This window comes from Rhea americana, unplaced genomic scaffold, assembly GCF_003343005.1.
Source record: "Rhea americana isolate MKP2758 unplaced genomic scaffold, rheAme1 scaffold_257, whole genome shotgun sequence".
Classification (NCBI taxonomy): Eukaryota; Metazoa; Chordata; class Aves; order Rheiformes; family Rheidae; genus Rhea; species Rhea americana.
This window is the reverse complement of record NW_028186376.1, coordinates 933,173-953,950: the sequence shown is the minus strand read 5'-3', so window position 1 is coordinate 953,950 and position 20,778 is coordinate 933,173. Positions and strand designations below refer to the sequence as shown.

At 45.1% G+C, this 20,778-nt stretch overlaps 1 protein-coding gene across 2 annotated transcripts; it reads right to left on the bottom strand.

Moving 5' to 3' along the window:
• Nucleotides 1-3,246: 3,246 nt before the first annotated feature.
• On the bottom strand, nt 3,247-19,898 carry BAHD1 (bromo adjacent homology domain containing 1). Of its 2 annotated transcripts, none has more exons than XM_085307355.1 (6): nt 18,245-19,898; nt 15,081-15,442; nt 13,184-13,343; nt 12,262-12,338; nt 9,743-9,834; nt 3,247-6,669 (listed from the first exon to the last, which is right to left on the bottom strand). In XM_085307355.1, exons 1-6 carry the CDS (start codon nt 19,875-19,877, stop codon nt 6,480-6,482), a joined length of 2,514 nt encoding a protein of 837 aa, XP_085163481.1. In that variant the 5' UTR covers nt 19,878-19,898; the 3' UTR covers nt 3,247-6,479. The 2 variants fall into 2 exon arrangements, with proteins under 2 accessions (XP_085163481.1, XP_085163480.1); XM_085307354.1 differs by lacking the exon at nt 3,247-6,669 and adding an exon at nt 8,026-8,165 and having other exon boundaries at nt 18,245-19,889.
• Between the last annotated feature and the right edge of the window lie 880 nt (nt 19,899-20,778).

Genomic DNA, 20,778 nt, shown 5'->3' with positions numbered 1-20,778 from the left:
TTCAAAAGTAAATCAAATTTTCTTTGACATTAATTCCAGCTTTGTAGTCAACCATAGATTAGCTCATTGACAATGGCTCATTGTGCAGAAAGAGCTGAGACAGAGAAGCTTTTTCTGGGTTTGTCCTTTTTATTAAGTCTTAAGAGAGATCAGCACCACCTGGCAAAGCTCAGGAGCTGCCCAGAAGTGTGGGATACATGCAGAGGGCAGCTTTGGGTGAAACTTTCAGCCTCTGAGTTACTAAAGCCCATGCTGCTACCCCTGCGTCTTCACACCGGCCTCCTGTTCCCATTAAATACAACATAAACATTTCTCCCCAAGCCATCAAGGCAAGCGCTTTCTAAACCTGAAGCATTCAGGTAGGTTTACTTTGCAATGAAAAGGGTACACACAYGGCAGGGAAGGAGCTGTAATAATGATAACTATAATAAAAAGGAAGCAAATTTGGGGTTCTTTAGCAAAAAGCAGGGTCAGGAATATCATGCCCACTGACCTCATATGAGCTTGTCAATTTAAATGTCACTGAAAAAGTTCCTTACTCCCTTTGGGAATATATTCACAGCCTAATGCATTTTGTTATTGAGAAGGTTTCCTTTTTCAGCTCATATCCTCTAATTTTGAGCCACTTCTCCAGGTTTGTGCTTAACCCGCTTGCAGATAAAGGAGCAGCATGGTAACAAGGAGCCTCATAAAATGCAGTAGGTGCAGAAAAGTAAGGGCAGGTATCTGCTGGCAAAAGAGACCTGATCCCGTGAAGCCCATCCAGGAGCTTTTATGACAGGGCAGGAAGAGGATGGTGATTTGAGCAGCTTGGGAGCTACAGCCGTAGCTCCATGCACCAGACTGCCTTCAGATCTGCTGGTGGCACATGCCAGGGGGAATCAAGCAGCTTCCTGATCGAGGGCACCTGGGAGCAAAGGCAGCAATGCTGCTGCTGCAAACTCCCTCTCTCCCCCCAATTCTGCTGGTGCACCACTCCCCAGGTTGACAAGGCGATTGGCAGGGGTGTTAGGCACGGTTTTAAGGCTGCAGTTACCATGCCCAGCCCATCTGCAGTCATTGCACAAGCTGCACTTACCACTCACTCCCTGCTCTATAATTAGAAACTAATTTAGCATTGATAGCAGACAGCACTTTTTCTTCCTGCTYATTTCTGTTTCCAGACCTTGTTCTCTCCTTCCCCAGGCATGCAAGAGTCCATCTCTAACTAACACATGGTGTTATTTATTGAAACAGCCAATTCCAAGGACCAGTCAAGCAGCCAAGAAACTAAATCACATCTCTTCCCCACCACTATGCTTCTGACCACAATGCAGATGCTTAGTCTAGCCTTGGCAGGAAGGGCACCGAATCCCTTTGCACTTCTGGGGATGAGCAGCTTCTTGACTCTTCTTCCCTCACGTGGGAATTTTTCCCTAAAGCTACTGTCATTTGCACAGAGATTGCAGGCCTTCAGGGCAAGAGGAGTGCAACAAGGCAATCCAGGGCAGGGGTTAACAGCAGATTTTTTTTTCCCTCACCTGAGACAACTCCAAGTTGCTTTGGATGCCTGCTGAGGCAAGAGGGTGTTGGCAGGCACAAGCACCAGGCCCAGCGACAGCCCCAAGAAGTAACAAGGAAGACTTTCCTGGAAACTTGGAAGGCAGTGAGACCTCATTAAGCATTCAGTTACTAAGCTGAGTAGCTACCAGGGACTACACGGAGACAGGCCATGTAGCTATCCAGGACCACTTCAGTGGTCCAGTGACCGCACTTCATCACCCTGCAAAACGCGACAATTCAGCAGTCTCTTCTGGCATTTCTGAAGCACAGGGCAACACACTGACCTTTGTGGCACTGCCACAAACACCTTCTCCATCTTAAATGCTTTTAAATATTCCTATGACAGCAGCTGTAGAGAGCAGACTGCAGGGGCAGGGGGGAAATCTCCATGCGAAAAAACCAAGAAGAAAGCCCCCCGCATTCCCAATTGATACACCTTCCATAGCTCCACCTGCCGTGGATAACTCAACAGCAGTGTCACTTTCCTCCTAGGATAAATCCTTCTTTATCTCAAGCTCCAAACCCTGTTGTCTGCACTCCCATACTGGACTGCTGCTSGTTCCTGTGCTGGCGTGGAGTCCATTGGAGGCCTATGGGTAGTGRCATCTCCCAGGGCTCAGTACCAGGTCYCAYCCTATTMAAMTTWTTCATCAATGACCTGGATGARGGGACAGAGTGCCTCCTCAGCAAGTTTGCTGATGATACCAAGCTGGGAGGAGTGGCTGATACACCTGAGGGCTGTGCTGCCATTCAGAGAGACCTGGGCAGGCTGGAGAGCTGGGCAGAGAGGAACCTCCTGAGGTTCAACAAGGGCAAGTGCAGAGTCCTGCACCTAGGGAGAAATAACCCTAGGCACCAGTACAAGCTGAGGGCTGACCTACTGGAGAGCATGTCTGCAGAGGAGGACCTGGGAGTGCTGGTGGATGACAAGTTSACCATGAGCCAGCAATGTGCCCTTGTGGCCAGGAAGGCCAATGGTATCCTGGGGCACATCAGGAAGACTGTTACCAGCAGGTCGAGGGAGGTGATCSTGCCCCTCTACTCAGCCCTGGTGAGGCCTCATCTCGAGTACTGTGTCCAGTTCTGGGCTCCCCAGTACATGGAGCTATGGAGAGAGACATGGAGCTACTGGAGAGAGACCAGCATAGGACTACAAACATGATCAGAAGACTGGAGCACCTGTCCTGTGAGGAACRGCTGCGAGAGCTGGGCCTCTTCAGCCTGGGGAAGAGAAGACTGAGGGGGGATCTTATCAATGTCTATAAATGCCTGAAGGGAGGGTGTCAAGGCGATGGGGACAAACTCTTTTCAGTTGTCCCATGTGACAGGACAAGAAGCAATGGGCACAAACTGAACCACAGGAAGTTCCGCCTGAACCTGAGTGGGAATTTCTTCACTGTGAGAGTGACAGAGCCCTGAAACAGGTTGCCCAGAGAGGTTGTGGAGTCTCCTTCTCTGGAGATATTAAAGCCYGCCTGGATGCAACCCTGTCTAACGTGCTCTAGGTGACCCTGCTTGATCAGGGAGGTTGGACTAGATGATCTCTGGAGGCCCCTTCCAAACTTATTGATTCTATGATTCTACCAACACCATCCCACTTTGGTCCTACCAGCTGTCTGTCCCCAAGAAGGCCTGGGTTAGGATTTCATGCCAGTTTCAGGAAAAGAAGAGGAAAAATAGTGCAATGCTGACCCATTTTCTAAATCAATACAGTTTTTCAAATTTATTTATTTATTTTTTTTTTAAGAATTACTTCTAATATATCTTTCTCACAGAAGGGAAGGGGAGTATAGGGAATGTTCTCATTCCATCTGTAAACACTGAAATACAGATCTGGGAAACCAGGGAAGAGACACAAAAAAAGTGCATTTTACAAAATTATCAACTAAAATATATTTTACATGTATTACGTTTCAATTTAAATTCTACTGACTGCATTTTCAGTTTCAAAAAATATTTCCATATCTAATAGATTAAAAAAGCATGAAGTATTTTCATTATGGATAAGACATTTYGATTCATTTACATGCTGGTTGCCCAACAGCATAAGCAACCATGTGAATCTTGAACAATGTTTGTGGCCTGAAGCAGATTCTCATGCCAGAGAAGTCTGAATTTGGCCTTTCCAGACATGGGCCAAAGCCCATTACAGACCTGGAGTAAGTACAGTTTCTCTTCTATCTGGAGAGGAGTCAGGACCAAGTTGGAAGTTGGCAGGGAGAGAGGTCAAGGGAAAGAATTTCAGCAAGCTACTATGGTTTCCAAGGCTGGGTTTCAAACTCTCCCCTGACTAGTTAGCTATGCTTAATAGCTAAATATTGCCAGGGTTGGACTGGCAGGTGGTCTTGAAATGCAGTGTGTTTGGTGGCACCTCTGATAAAGGAAGGTAGCTGCAGGCAGCTCACTGCTTCAGGCCAGATGCCATAGRAGGCCCTAACAAGTCCAGCATGTGCACTGAGGAGTTCCCTGACCTTTCACACCATCACGGTGAATCACATCCCCCTGGCTGAGCTGGGCCAMAAGCACCCCTCACAATGGGCTGCAAGGGCAGGAGTGGCTCCGCTTTGCCAGCTTTTTCACTGCTAAGGGGAAGAGCCATTGAAGATACCCTTGCCCATCAGCATCAGTGACTGCTTTCTCCAGCATCTCCTTGTCCCACCCTCCAGCACTTCTGTTGGTCTGGCTGAGAGTCCTGAAAGCACTCCTGGCTCTGTCCTGATACCATGCTGTAATATAGCTGCAGCCTGACCACATTGCTCCAAGAGACCACCAGTGTCCAAGCTAATTGTTATGGAGAGATCTGAACAATTACTTTGACGCTAACAGTATCTTGAGGTATAAATGAGATTAGATGCTTCAACCATGGATTCTTGCTCATGTACCTAGGATCACACCTCCTACAGCTGAGTTTTTTCCCCTGAACCACACAGGCAAGAATAAGAGGCTTTTTCATCATCCTTTGCAACAGTGAGCAGGAATTGTCCACCAGAGCAGGGGGAGACATGCCCTGCTGTCCTGCTGTGGTGGGTATCAGATCTTTTAATCTCCTCTAGAGTTTTCTTCTTCTAGAGGCATTCCTCTCTTTGGTATGTAGAGCAAAACACTGGAGAGCTCCTGTGTTAACCAACACAGGCTACACAAGTTCCACTTCACAAGTTCGATGTTGTGGGGTTTTCTCCAGGTCAGGCAGGCATCAGAGGAAGCCAACAAGCCCTCTGTTCCCACCGTGCCAGTCTCTGTGGTGAGTATGGGTAGTGCCACTTCCACTGACAGGACAACATTAAAGCAGTATGAACACTTCTATCATTTAACACTAGTTCAGAAGCACCCCCCCCCAAAAAAAAAAACCTGAAAATGCAGACCCCTAGTTTAAATGAGAGACTCCAGCCAGCAGTCATCAGATATGAGGACCGATACAGTGCTGATTTTGCATTCTTTGAATTAGTGCAATCTACAACAGGATCCCCAGCTTTGTGTGACTGATCCAGTGGACTCTGCTAGGCTGTCCTTTGGTTTGCTTTAGAATTAAATTTGAACAGTTTGTAGAAAGATAAACTACAGTCTATTTAGGATCTATAGACATAAGGCAAGAGGCACAAATCTTTAGGCATCAGGTAGCATTTGTCAATGCAAACCTCTCCCTGGTCAGTTCCTTTCAGAAGCCACAAAGCCACTTTGGTGAGCTTGCTCAGATACCAGGATGAGTTTGGGGAGCAGGCTGCAAGGCAGCACAGAGACAGCAATGCTGACAGCTTCAGCAGTATACCCAGGGCCAGGACAGTCACCTYGGGGCTGTTTAAAACTAAAAAAAAAGTCTCCAAAGGAACAGTGTTTGCCATTTATCCTTTCTACTTCTAACTTCCTCAAACACTGAAGACACTTGGGGTCAACAGGATCTGTAAACAAAAAGTGAACTGGGAGGAGAGAATAAAATCCACTTTCATCCCTATGCCCTCTATCAGCTGCTGGAGGAAGAGCAACACTTGGTAGGAAAGAAAGCATGGTTTTCCCAGAGGGAGCCCACTTTGGGTGCTCCCAGTTTTACAACAAGGCATGCCTGCTGGAGCAAGAGATCCTCTGGGGAAAGGTTAGGACATCTGCAGCAGCCACACAGCTCTCCGTAACGCTGTACTGGGAGGTAAAGCCTATGACTGTGTTGACTCTCTGCCTGCCTTTGAGATGGAGGAGATTTCCAGGGCTGGCTGCACAGCCCCCAATCCAGGGCAGTAAATCACAGAATAGTTTTTAAGAAAGTGAGGGGAAGAGAAACACAAGGAGAAAAAGGGGCCACCCCTTCCTCTCCCCATGGAGCAGAACCTATTTAAACATGACAGAAGGCCACTACACATCCAGGCAGCTTCAAATGGAACTGGTGTATTTTGAAGGAGCTCTCACTCACCAAGAATCCTCTGTCTCTTCTGCTGGGCAAAGATGACTATCCTGTGCTTTGCACCAAGGAATTGATCTCAGTCCTCACACTTCACATCAGGACACAAAAACCACAGAACTGTCACAGTTTGACTCATTCCATGCACCAAAGCATCCCTCCTGCACCTTTTGATCTTTTGCACCAATGAATGCTCTGGATTCAGGTTACTGGCTTTTATCCTGTACAAACCCCTCCCAATATATGCATCTCTAAATACATATATAGATATAGATTTACATATGCAAATACCTATATCTATATACATATATTTATTTTATATGTATATATTTTCATTTATGCTTTTAATGAAGTGCTGTGCTTTGAACTGCTGCCTTCCTCCACAGGGATCTGCTCCTGCACACGCTTCTTAGTCCGAAGAAAGAGTGCTTGGCCCACCTGCCAGCAAGCGGTGCAAGTTGTTGAGAGTACACAGATGTCCCAGACCATCACCCTGCCATCGGCTCTCTGGTGCCGCTCATCCTTACTGTGGTGCAACTGAAGAGTTGTGCTACTGTGGGTTCTTCAAGATGCGCCCGTGTCTGAAATCGTAGACGTGACGACAGAGGAAAACCAGCTCAGGGTCAGTGTCCTCAGGCACCTTGCGGTGCAGAGGTGTGGAGTACTCCTCTGAAGGAGGAACCATAATGGTTTTCCTGCCTGGGATTCCTTCGACTCGACGCTTTGCCAAGGCACAAAATCTGCAATGCAATTACATGAGAAAACTCTGTATTGACTCATTTAATCTCTTACCATACAACTTCCACTATTCACATCTGTACAACTCRCTGGAAGCTATCATAATGGCTACCCAAAGATACGAAGGGTAGGGGGAGGGAAAAGGGGAAGAGCATGGAAGAGAATTAACCTTTGCTCAAGAGAAAAATGTGAAGTAGCTATTGCCTTTTAACTCACTCTGACCTATAGGCAGTAGCACAAATGTTTATATTTCTGTGCTGGTACATACCATATGCTGTACAGTATGAAAGATCACTGCAATTAATCCATCTTGCCTTTAATACCTTGGTCTTGTTTTAGTTAATTAGCCCCAACAAAGGCTTACACATCAGGCCATTGTTTAGATGGACATGCCAGTGACTGGGTATGGCAGGGTCACACACTCCATTTCTAGTCAACAGTATCACAGCTGTTAGATAAATGCTTGCAAGAGTGAGTTTCTCTGTGCTGACATTTTCTGTTTGAGTCAAGTAGCTGTTACAGGAGAATATGCACAACCTTCGATGACATTTCAGAGCAATCCACACTTCCCTGAGTGACTGATAAAGTCATTTATTCTGAGAGAAAGCACCCGTTCAGCCAAGTTGCATTCCAGCTTTTTGCCTTGTGTGCACGCCTGATGGCAGATATCCCAAACATTTCAAAAACAGCCAGAAGAGCACAAAACCAAGGTCAGGTGCAGAACAAGACAGACCACCCAAAGAGGGGAGAAACTAAGGTGCTCTGAGCTGGTAGGTACACTGGAGTGACAGCAAGAATAGTCTGCTAAAGCCTCCAGAGACGTTTCTGCCTTTTGTATTTTCTACAACTCTGGCTAGAGAGCAGCAACAACTGCTATTCAGGTACCTGTTCACCAGGTAGCCACTGCAACTTGGGGTGTGCAGTCATTACACTTGCAGCAAAAAGGCTCCTATGGCAGCCTTGTTTTGRCAGCAGCTGTGTTCTTTCAGCAAACCAAATCCAAAACCTCAATCTTCTCCTCAACCTCAATTAAAGCAATAGCGCAGAAGGGTCAAAATCAAACCCAAGAATTTACCCACTAAGACAGCATCAGGATATGGGCTGCTCAGTGTAGAATATTTTCAGAGTTAAAGTCTATCTTTTGTGCACACGATTTCTGTGTTAGTCATTAACAAACACAACCTTCTTCAGGAGTCTCTTTCCACCCTCACCTAAATGCATGCCAGTCAACACCATCACCGAAGATGCAAGGCTCTCACTGAGTAAGGCAATACCCTCCATTCATCCAGTGCAAGTTCAAAATCACTTACCTACATCAACTGGGCAAGCATTAAGAGGAAGCAAAATCCAAATACGCTACAGTATGTAGGGTGTGCTTGCCAATCCAACAGCCAGTCTTCCTATTCTAACATATAACAGATTAAGCAGGCTGTTTGAATGAGACTTTATAGCTCATCCTAGCTTCAGRTCTGCAGGCAGCAGGACTACAGGGGTGATCCTGGAAGAATTTGGGCCAAGGTTAGCTTTCAGACAAGCTCCTGAAACACCTAAAAGTTGCCGTCATTTTTGTGACCACTCAGATCAGTCCAGCTCCCCACCAAACAACAGATACGTGCAGATCCCTTACAGATGCATCTTTCCACCACCAACTGTCTTGTCAGCACCTAGGCTAGAAGAGCTGGTCACACTATGGCAAGTCAAGTAGCTTGGCCCTTTGTCAGAGGTATACCTGTTGGGTGCTTAGCTACTGAGCCTTTCCCATGCACCAGGTARGAGCAGTAACAGGACATCAACAGCTTCATGCTGTCAACTGCATTAGCCCTTACAGGATTAATAGAGCAAGTTAAAAAAAAAATCCCTGTTCTAGCTGGCTAGCTGCTTCCAGCTAGGCATGTCAATAAGCTATGTTAACAGCCCTTTTGCAGGCATCTATGGGCACAGCTGAGGTTTTGTGGCCATCTAATTTTGCAGCCTATATTGGTAATTCTTTTTGAAAAGCTCACGAAGGACTAAAGCTGTCTTTGAAAGTAATCAGTAGAGCTAGTCTGAYGGCCCACAACTCCTGAACCATTCAGACTTCAATGCAAAGAGTTCAGGCTGCCTTCAGGGAACATCTACCTCAAGGGGGACCTTATCCACAAGAGCCTGCCAACAGCTCTTCCAGAGGACTAGGTTGTKGGAAAGGAAATGAGTTGTGTGAATYTAAAACTTAAGTTGTTTTTAAGAGTTTTCAAAAAGAGAACAAACTTACATTTAGAAATAGTTTAGAAAATARTTTGTTTTCAGAAATCTTAAAACAGTCAAGTCCTGGGCTAGGAGCAGGAGGACAAAGGAAAGAGGAGTGGGAATCAATAAATCCTCTTGAAATAAGACTACAAAGTCAACAACAAGCATCCGGTAAAGCTGAAGATATTTAAGGGGTCAATTTGCATTTTAACAAATGTCCATTCAGCCCCAATTTTCATTCTGCCACAGACACCTATCCATCTAAGGATGGCTGYTGTGAATATGGATGGCCTGACATTTTTCCTTGCCAAGATTTAATTCAGTCACAAGAGTTTAACTGTAGATGCTTTAACTACTACTCTGAGTAATACTGCTGTCAAAACATCCAAATTTGCACACACACATAAAAACATCTAATGGCAACACTGACAGCAGCACATTAGCAGGCATTTTAGTTAGCTACAGCATACACATTCTATAAGGGTTGGATGGATAGGATGACTTCCATCCTTACTCAATTTTTATGTTGTTATTGAGTTAGCTCTAGCATTACAGGTTCTCCAGTGGTATCCACATGCTGTGGTACCAAGGGCATGCACATACAAACATTTATAAGTTTGTTAAAGCACCTATAAAACACAGAACAAGGAGATATTAGATAGAACTTGAATGCAAAAAGCACTCCTGGATAAAGAGACCAAACTCAGTCAGTGTAATCCAACCAACTCCAAGTAGACTTAAAGCCTGAAGGTTACATAGAGTACTGCTAGATGATGGCTGGTAATGGAAGGAGTGACAAAAGCTGCAGACAGGTCTGGGGAACAGCAGCAAGTTAAGAGCACCACCTACCTGCAGTACTCTGCAAAGGTCAGCACGTAGCACTTCTCCTCTATGCAGGCAACACTGTTTTCATCCTGATGCCGGGATGCAAAGATTTCATTCTGCAAGAGATGGCAGAGAGGGGTCACCCAGATGCCCAGGAGCCTCTCAGCAGACAGGGCCAGCTCTGCCCCTTCTCCCATCATTTCAGAGGGGAGGCTATCAAAGCATGCTCATGGCAGATGCTCTTTAAAGCCAGTTTCACATAACCTAAACAGCTTCCAAGTAGGGCTCAAGACTTTTTGAGAACATGCAGCATGATTTTGCCTGGCAACAGAGAGGCAAAGCATTAGGAGCTCTCCCATCATTTAACACCCCCTGCAAGGCCAGGTGTCACGAGCAGTGTTAGCATTTCAAAAGCACTTCAACAGCAAGGCCACCACCAGTTACTCCACTCTGCCTCCTCTTTCCTTCTGGGGGAACAGACAGCTTGTAGCCACCACTGAGAAGCACCTGAGATGACTTTTTTGAATGCTGTGCTGAAAAAATRAAAGCAGCATTCTGAAAACAGTATTCCAATACATGGGAATAACAATGGGACAGAYGAGAGGGGAAGGCCAAGTTCATCAGGACAGGTCTGCAGAAGCCCAGGAAACCAAGCAAGAGAAAACCAACAAGAGGTGCTTTTGCTTTAGCATATCCTAAAATCTGACTTTGTAAATAGACAGACTCCATGCACAATGAGCCTTCAGACTGAACCCAGAAAATCCAGTGAGCAATACTCCTGCAGGCAGGAGCTCTCTCCACCCACATTCCTCCAAGCATCTAGGGACATTCTTCATTCATTTTCCCTTCCCTGTCCTGCTAACTTTTCCAATTCATTTGTACAGTTAAGCGATAGAAATTGAGTTTGAAAAGCACTTTGCGATCTTAACTACTTGCCTCTGAAACACTATCAGAGTCTCCCTAACCCATTTTTGTCTCAAAGATACAAGAACCCCTTCTCTTCCAAACCTTTTCTCATCCTCTTTCAATTAAAAGAGGTTATTTTAGCAATGAGAGTGGCAATAGCCTTTTCTCCCAGGGTAATTTAGGCAACTTGGCTCTGCTGCAAGCAGGGATGGTTAGATACGGAGCAACCCAGATGGAGCCAATTTAAAGAAATTCAGGCCTGACTACAGAGGCAAGGAAGATCTCTGCATATAAAGAAATTCTGCACAAGTCTGAAATYATTACCTACAGTTTTTGCTCCTACKTACAGCAGGTGAAAAGACTCAGAAAGCAGGGTCACAATTTGGGGACAGGCTTAATCACAGAAACTGAAAGCACCACGCCTTGATTCTATGTGTTAGAGGTTTTGGTCTACTGCTTAAATCAAGATTATCTGAATCATCTTTGGCAAGCCTATCCCAGCTACTCAGTCTTTCATTTGACAGCTTGTGTAATTAAGCAGGTGTGCAAAAACTTGGCTTAACTCTCCTAGCCAGACCTCTGTCTCCCTCTACACTAAAATGCAACTTGATACAGTCATGCATCATTTATGGACCCAGAAAACTATGTAAGGTACCATTTTGTTTTAGAAAGTAATCTGTGCTCTGTAAGTCAGGCAGGTACAACTCAAGATCTTTCTCTTCCCCCAAATGCACCCACACTTTTTTTTTTTTTTTTTTTTAAGTAACAAAAGGCATCAAGGGCTTTTGGTGGATTGAAAACAGCAGTAAATTTTCTAAATTTGTTTAAATTTGTTTAAAATCCGCTTATTCTGTCAACCAACACAAGCCCAAGCAAAGCAGAGCAGAACAAGGTGTGAAGGCATAATGATTTATAAATTTTTCCCCTTTTGGAAAGTGAACTCTACTATACCGGCACAATGTGCTCAGTCAGCTTTTAATTCTCATCACAAATATGTATGTAGGGAGAAGGATGCACTCACATTTTTGCACCAAACACACACATTTCTGCACTTTAAGTAGCAGACTTAGGGATCTTTATGACAAAAAGGGCAGTACCAAACATATCTGCTCCAACATCCTATATAATACRGATTGCACAACTTCAGCCATGAGTTTTTGCATTGAGCTCAACATTTCTGGATGAACTGGGATACCTCTTTTTGGAAAGGTGTCTGATCTGGCTTTAATATAAACTCATTCTGCCTTGCTTCTAAGGCAGAAGTCAAAACAGCTTTTCACTTGATGCTCAGGATTTTCTCAGAGAGTAAAAAGTGAAACATTATGAGTTAACACAAAGGTGGCGATAGGAAAGATGAAGCAAATTCTGACATAGCTCAGAGTTTTGGCACAAGACAACAGATTTGGGGAAAGCCGATATATAGGACACCACTGTGACACATCTAGCAACAGCTGCACAGTAGCCAAGAGACAGCTCCACTTTACTCCAACCAGATTTTCAGGCCCCCTGAGCTTGAGAGGCCACACAGGAAAGTAGGGAGACAGGCATACTAAGCCTTTCTTCTCACAAGAAAACACACACATCAGGAATCAGGCCAAGAGCTCCCTCACTTCAAGTTTACAATTTGGATTGCTCACCTGGTGCATACTTGGATTGCGGCCTCCCTGAGTGTGCTCTGGTCTGTAATACCACAGGAGGCTCATCATCAGCTCCCCTGCAAGAAGATAGTTGAAGTATGTCAAGAGTTTGGTTTCCCCTTAGTGTTTTCCTGCTAGCATTCAGCTTTCTCCTTCTGCTTCAGCCTTTTAATTTCCATAGCTCACACACAAAGGCAGCTGTGCCATGATAATATTTGATGCTGAACTAGGTTTTGTCACGTTATTATTCCATTATACCTTCACCCCCACTACATATGCTATGTCCTCCGAAAGAGGTCAGTTCTGAACAAAATCAGACATTGCCATATGGAAAAGTATCCATTCCATCTCACAGTTGGAAAAGATACTCATCCAAAGATTAGTACTTGCAGCATTAACTTGCAGACCAACACCAGAGTCGCTGCCACTGGGTAACGTGACCAAAGGTGGCCTCACCACACAAYAGTCACTAGGTTTGGGTGCAAGATGCTAGTCAGACGTGGGACATTAATACCAAACCACACTACTCCAGCCACCAGCTCTAATTAAGTCCCATCAAGAACTTCTGCAAAAAAGCCAGTGTGCCACACCACCTCCCAGTCCAGATGTAGAGCACCTGACTAAACAGTGACTCCTGAGATAGAAGTGATCTCTATTATTTCACTGCAGAAGCTAAGACACGCAGTTGGCAGACACTATGTGTTTTCATGACCAGGAAGATTTTKATTACCAGTTCCAGACCAGTGATTAAAGAGCATTTCAGTCCTTGGAATAACCTAAATATAAAGCCATGGAGCTAATCTCTTCCCCTTCATCAGTCAACAAGCCTGCAGATCTGCTGAGATCCATTACTTGCCTTATTTTCTTTGTTTGCCCTCACGTGTCAAGCATGGAGGCAAAACATACTCTTTTGGCACAGTACCTGTTTTGGGGTCTTCCCACAATGCTGATATCTTTGCAACATATGGCATAGATTTCTTCCGGGGTCCTGATTTCAAGAGGACTGTGTCTCGTACCCGAATAATTTCCCCATCTCTCTCCACAGCCTGATAGCTCTTCCGAACAGCTGGCTCGGGTTCATTCTATAGCATTGGCACAATAAAATAAAAAAATAAAATAAAAAAGAAAAGACACCACAAGCGAACAGGCTAAAAATTAGTTTATTGCTTGCTATCCCAAACCAAGACTCCTTTTCTCCTGCTGTGAATTAAAAGCTTGACCAAGCTACCAAAACTAAGTGCCTCCACCCCAAGAGATCTCTGAGAGAAGTCATACAGCCTAAGACAACTCACAGCAACTCTGTCCCCAGCAGGTCAGTTTGTAAAAACAAGGGTCAGGCCAAACTGCTTACCTACGAATGACCTACCTATAAGGGTGAGGGAAAAAAAAAGTTCACCCTACAGCCAAATGCCTGCAGGTCACACAGAGCCATCATTTTCAAAAAAAGCAAGAGAAAACTGTTTTATCCATGTAGTGCTAGCAGGAAGGGTCAGCTCATCAGCTGGAAAGCAGGTCTCTCAAAAGCATGTACTTCTGAAATTAATACCTTTGCTTTAACTTAAACCAAAAGCAATCATTCCCTCCATTTTGCAGGCAGAAAGCCTGCCTTTAGGAGAAAAAAAGAAAAACACACAATATTTTCAGCATACTTGTAGGTGTGCATCTCTTCCACACTCAAAAGCACTGAAAACTATGCACATTTTGAAGTGGCAGGCTGCTTCGATAAGAAAACAAAAAAAGCATGAAATATTCACATGGACAGAGCAGGCAGTGCCAGTGGGGCTGTGCAGCAAAGCCTTCTGTAACAACGCCACTAACATTTCCTTTGCACCCGCTAACATTACAAAGCGATCACTTTTTGTACTGCAGGTTTTGAGGATTTTCTTGATTTTTGGTCTGAAAATTGATTTCAGAGCACCTGAGCAGGATGGCCTTAGCCTCCTGCCAGATTGTTTCTTACATGCAGCTCTAAGAGCAGAGGCTCCAGACCCTTTCCTGTGTGATGATCTCTGCAGCTCAAGGTTACACCAGTGAGCCAAGCAGCCGTGGGCTCAGTGCTGGTGCTCTCTGCCAAGCTGTGGGCAGCACAGGTAAGCCCCTTCAGGGCACAGCTCCCCTCGCTATTGACATTTATTGAACACGTCTCAATACTTGGTTCTCTCCCACCTTTCTAGACAGCAGAGATGGGTGCTAAAGGACATCCAGTTGAGAGCCACTGTACTGTCTCAGTCATTTGTGCTCTCCTTGAGAGATCACTGCTGGGCTACAGACACTATCAGTGAGAAGAACAAGCTTTCAAAAGCTACCTTTAGAAAACTGCTCTTCAAGCAAAGCTAAAGCTTCATTCATTTTCTCAAATAGGCTTGCCCTTACTCAGGGGGAAGCAGTCAGAGGATGAACTCTCCCTAGGACGACTCATACATGCAGCAACAGGTGCCACCCTTATAAATGCCAAAGCCAGAAGCATTCATCATTGGGGCATTTCACCTGATCTTAGGACAGGAGTAGCAGGTTTTCCTTCCTTTAAAGCTGCTCTCATACTGTGCATAAGAGAACAAACAAGGCTAGCAGCTCAGTCTCCAAGACCAGTCAAAAGGCACYATTTACTGTTTCAATTAGCAATTTGTCCAGGAGGTTCTAGATGGCACTTAGTGATTTCTACCTTGAAGAGAGATTAAATGATGCAGGTTTTACTACTATTCAGCACAAGGAAGTCTTCCTAACCTGAAACTCTCCCAAACCTCCACAATTTTAGTCCCCTGAGGATGCTCACATGGGCAAGGCCATAGGCAGAAAAACAGTATTTCACCACCACCTACCACAACGTAGACAGCTTTCTCACAGGCTGTGCCGACAGGTATCCAGCCATTGGTAGCTCTTCGCCTGCTAATGCGTTGCTGCTTTGGATGGGAATGGCCTCCTGCCACCTTACTGTCAGAGGCATGAAGACAGCCTGTAGTATTTCGGAGGCCAGATTTGGAACCGCTGGGTGGCTTTGAGCTCTGTGGACATTCTCGGGCCATGGTCTGGGGGTCAGAGTTGGGGGTCTGCAGATGAGGAACTGGTTCTGCWGCTGGTGGCACGCTGGGTACAGGACATCCTGAGAGCGGGTGGGCAGGTGATGCGGGGTGCCCTGCCACAGGGATTGTGAGGTTCAGCTGGTCCAGAGATTTGCAGCCTTCTAGCATAAGGAAAGAAAAGAAGCATGTATCTCACTTTAAATACAAAAAGACAAAGGGATCAAGACCATCCTCTGCTCTTCCCTGGAATTCTCTTTATTGTATTACAGCAGTAGACAACCTTCACATCAGCATTTGATGCTGATTTTGCACTGTCATTGGATTCTAAAAGGAAAGATATTTTTAAGTCCATGATGCTCCTGATGACACTGCACTACAACAAACCCATCTGAAACCCCCAAAAGTAATGCCAGCCAGTAATACACATAAGGCTGGCCACTGTCCAAAGTGGTTCCAGCCTGTCAGTATGTGTAAAAGCAAGGAAAAGCATATGAAAATGATGGGAAGGATCAAACTGCACTAGTGGAAGCAGCCAGCTTCTTTTAGAAAGCCAACATCTAGTAATCGGAGAAAACTGCAAAGACTCTCTGAATAACTCCGGAGATGTGAAACAACATACGACAAAGTTTGTAAGTGTTACGTGCTGCTGCCTTCAGCAAAACTCTGTCTCCAAAACAGACCAATTAGCCACAACAAGTTAGTAAGTCATCTGCCTTCCCAGGCACTCCAGAAGACCTCATACCCACCCACCAGTCACAGAACAAGCACTCAAGCCTAGACAACACATCTGAAAAAAAGAGTGAGTCAGATTTGAATAACCTTGTATCAGTGGGAAGCATGTTTCCAGATTAAGGAACAGACCAATGTTGCACACCCCTTTCTCCTAACTCTGAACACATGCCTTCTGGAACAGTCCATAGGGCAGCTTTCAGAGAGATGCCTGCAGACAGCAGTGTCATATTAACCTTTCATTTGTACCAAGTGGATGCCAACATTTGCATACGAACACCTCAAACATACCAAATAAGACAAATACAACTCAAAGTATTTGAAATGTCAAGCAGGAACCCCTTGCCTTGACGGTCTCCCCTATCCAGAGGGAAGACAGTTGCTTCCAACTAAAGTAATCCTTTTCCTTTGCTGAACCAACCTGTCTTTGGGAAGGATCAGGCATATACACATAAAAAAACAACTCCTGACCATAAATCCCAGTTAATWTTCTAGAAGACCTCTGCATACACGGCCCTCTGCAAAGTAAAAAATCTAAACTATTCCGATGTTGCAGACTTCTGAATGAGAGCTGCTCAGCGGAAGGAAGTGAGACCCAAAATAAAGCATTTATACCTTCAGCCAACTTCCACCTGGAATGTACCACATCCAAAAAATGTGCTAGAAAACAAAATTTTCTTGCCACATACAAGCGTACACTAAGAAAGATTTGAGCAGTGAGGTGGCACGCAGCTGCTATGTTTACCCGCAGGACTACTATTGCCACTGCTAGCACCTTGAGAAAGCTACCCGTTTGCTGGCAGGATTGAACTCTGACAAATTCTCTGCCTGCACCACCAGAATCCTTCTGGCTGCGTGAAGTCAGAAGCGYTAGCGTGCAAAATTCTGAGAACAGAGCAGACCGATGTGATCTCCAGGCCCCATATAGAAAACTGCCAGACAAAAACACATTGCTGAATTAGTTGTCTCGCAAGTGCTCTTCAGTTTTAAAGAGCATTAAAGCCGCTAGAAAACATTGTCTAGCCCCTACTGCAGGAAGCAGAATTGTAACAGGGAGATAGACAGGGGAAACTGAAATTATATTTCAACCAAATGCTCCCAAGTTTCAGTGGCTTCCTTGAACAAAAGATGACAAAGCTTTGCTCAAACTGAGCACTTAACCAAAGCTTTGCCCACCTACCTGCAAGTACATTTTAAATGGTAAGTTATGCCTCTTTTTGACTCATTCACATGTACACGGTTAACTCAAACACTGATGTTTACAATCACATTTCAACAGCTGAAGCAGCAGCCCTGTCTATAGGCTGCCCTGCTTGCAAAAGGCAGCGCTGTCTAGCCTGAAGGCTTTTGTACAAAGTCCTGGTATCTAATAACCCCAGCCCAATAACCTAGTTTTTAATATTTCAAAAGATACTTTTCAAAAGCAAAGGCAAACCTTTAAGGTAAATCATATTGCAGGAGAAAGTCTAAAAAAAAGGGTAGGGGACAGAGAGCCAGGCAAATAGCTGCACCACACAGCTACCTGCCTTCATTTCAAGGTCTTGTTTTTAGACATTGCCTAAGAGCCAAGTTAGCAATGTACCCAGCACCTGTATCACCACAAAGTTCAAGAATGTGCCCAAATGGTAACCTCACAAGTCAAAAYAGACAACCCCAACAGATTAGATCCATAAAAACTTCAAAGACCACGCTGCCTGTACAACTTACRTTGGCAAGAGTCTAACAGCCAAGGCAACAGCAGCTTCATCACACTGTTCGAAGAGGATGCTCCAGCTCCGAGAGCAAGTTTTGAGCAACAGTGGGATCACACAGCCCACTATGTTTTAGACCCTCTGCTCTGCAGTAGGATGGTAGGGTAGCRAAAGTGCTTTGCAGAGCATCTCTGAACTAAACCACACCCTCTTATGCAGATCAACCCAAATGGTTAGCTTTAGTGCGACAGGTCACAAGTCACCTTTCCGTTGCCCAAATCCTTTGGCCTAGAAGTGGAGAGTTCTAGGTTTTCCCCAACAATCAGACCTTGCAGTGGGAAAAACCCTCAGGGCTAAAAACAGAGGGAAGGTAGGGGAGGAGAAACATGGATTCTTTCCAAGGCACAGTTCAGATCCTAAGCTCAGATGAACCATGTACAGAGGGAGTTTGCTTCCTRGCAATGAGATGCCTTCATTACAACTGTCCTAACCTAATCCTCTTCACCTGGATCAAACAAGATTTGCTGGTACTTTGTACCTTACCTGCTGCAAAAGGCATTTTGTAGGGGTAGCCATTTCGTCCTGTGTGCACACTGCTAATCCTGCCCTCTGGCACATGCATGACTCCACAGACACTGTAACTGTTAATAGCTGTTCCTTCTCCACAACAGTATGGAGAGCTACACCAGTGAAGTGGCTGGAAATGAGCACCTGATGGCAAGGAACTAGGAGATACCAAGAGCCCCTCACAGGTAGCAGATTGTGAAAGCTCGTCCTTGGGGTAAACTGAGCAATGAGAGTAGCCACTGTATCCACTTTGGCCATAATAAACGTAAAACCCGTTCAATGGAGTCAGATCAGAAGACTCATAGAGACATCCACAATCCGTGTGATTTCCTGGCACAGGCAAGGGAGGGAACTGCTGTACTGGAAAGGAAGGTTGATGAAATTCCTGTTTGGGAGTTGGGGATTTCTCTCCAGGTCTTCCATACTCTGGCTTCATGGAAGCTTGTCCACCCATAAGCAAAGGCAGTCTGTGGTAGAAACTGTCCGTGCTAGCATAGGAGTTGGACAGCGATTTGCACGGGAYGGGTTTTGTTGTCCTGTAGAGCCTAGAGGAGTCCTGTTGGTCTGCTTTCCCAAAAGCACCTAGAGCAAGTCCTCGCCAGCCATGCTGGCCTTCTATTTTTAAACTAGACATTTCCTTTTTGGGTTTGACACAATTCTTCCTATTGGCTTTGGCCCATTTGAGTGTAGATTTTGAACAGCAGTTCTCAGATTTGCCCTCACCATCCGATTTATTCCTTTGCTTCAGGGGTTGGTCTTTCTCATGTGTCAGCTTCAGAAATGCCACAGCGTTCAGACTGGCCAGTCTCTTTGGGGTGGGATGATAGGAGATAGCACCATCCTCCTTCTTTGTCCCATCAAAGACCTCATCYAGTGCATGATCACAGCTATTGCATTTCTGATGGGGCTCATTCCGGTTCTTTCCTTTACCTGTTTGCACAGTGCTTCTTTCCAGTGCAGGCCAATTGTCACCAGCTTTACAATGCAAGCTCTTAATGGTACAGTCTCCATTGGCTTTTACAGAGTCTCTCCGAAAACGCCTGCCAGATAGTAAACCATCATCCCGTTCAAAAAGCACATTGTTCACTGCCTCCGCATTCAGTGAGGCTAGTCTTCGCTTCCTGGGCTCTGAAGGAGTAGCATCAAGTTCTTGCTCAGCCCCTGGATAAGTTATTGTGCACTTTTCCCCAGAGGAATCACTCTTCCCTGCTCCCACAGATTGAACCTGTTCAGAGAAAAAGGCAGGTCCAAAACTCTCCATCCAAATGGGAAGGTCCTTTTTTCTAGAACTCTGACTCTCCTTTGACAGAGATCCAGCAACATCCTCTAGCCTGGTGAGGAGCACTTTGCAAGTTTTTTTATTCACCGAAGGGAGCAGCCGTCTCCTCAGTGGGTACGTCTTTCGAACTTCCTGGAAATTCTTGCCTTTGCTTGTCCCCACAAACCCACTTGGACAGTTTGGAGCCTCAGTGGTTTCTCTGTCTCTTTGCTCACCACACTCCGCTTCAGTCCTATCCATCCTTCTGCGGCCCGTTGGTGACAAGGCTCGGCCAGCAGACCTAGCTGGATGCTTCAGAATGAAAAGTTGTTTCTTCCGGGCATGCGTCATAGGATCAATGACCAATTCTGAGAGCAAACAGAGAAAATAATCTATTAATATCACTGAAAGGGACCCATTTCCTCACAGTGCACAAGCTGCCAATTAGGAAATATTTGGGAAAGCTTTTCTCTATACACAGTAGACCTTTTTTGGGTGACAGGTAGTTAAGCTAATTAAGAGACAGGATGCTATGAGATGTGGTTTAACATTAAGCCATAGAACACGATAATAATTAACAACAAGGCAGTGATGAAAYGCCAAGGAGCTAGGAAAAGCAGGGTATGGCCAGAGAGCTATTATGCCCAGTTAGGAGTCCAAGTACATTCCCTGTTCCACCAATCCAGCTTCTAATATGTTGACAATTCTCCTCCAGCCTACTAAAGTTGACCCGAATGCTGGTCCATGGCACATGGTGGGAATAAATGCAAGGTATTTGACTACTTGCAGGTTGTTACAGGCAGGCTGTTTCATTGCCATTTTCTGAAACATTTAAACAAAATAAAAAACAGAAGTCCACCTATTCATGCAAAAGATAAGCTTTCTCTATTCAATGGAGATCTGCCAACATTAATAAATTAAATACATGCAAGTCATTATACAGGTTAGAACCTGGCTACATGTTCCTGTCATCATTCCCTACCATTGTGTCTATGAAAGCCATGGACATTAAACWACCAAGTTATCAAGCTATTAGGCTGGTAGGCTTGAAGAGATACCCCAGGCCTTTCAAATGCATTTAACAGGAGAAAAACAATTCCTCAGCCGTAYGTCATTTCTGAGTTTTCATCTAGATGGTATGTCAAGCCACTGTTCCAAACTGACCCCMAAAAGTCTAAGGTGTAAGAAGGAAGAGGAAAGGAGCTGCACCAGGAACAAGAACTGCTCCTCTCAAGGCACATCTGGGCTGTCC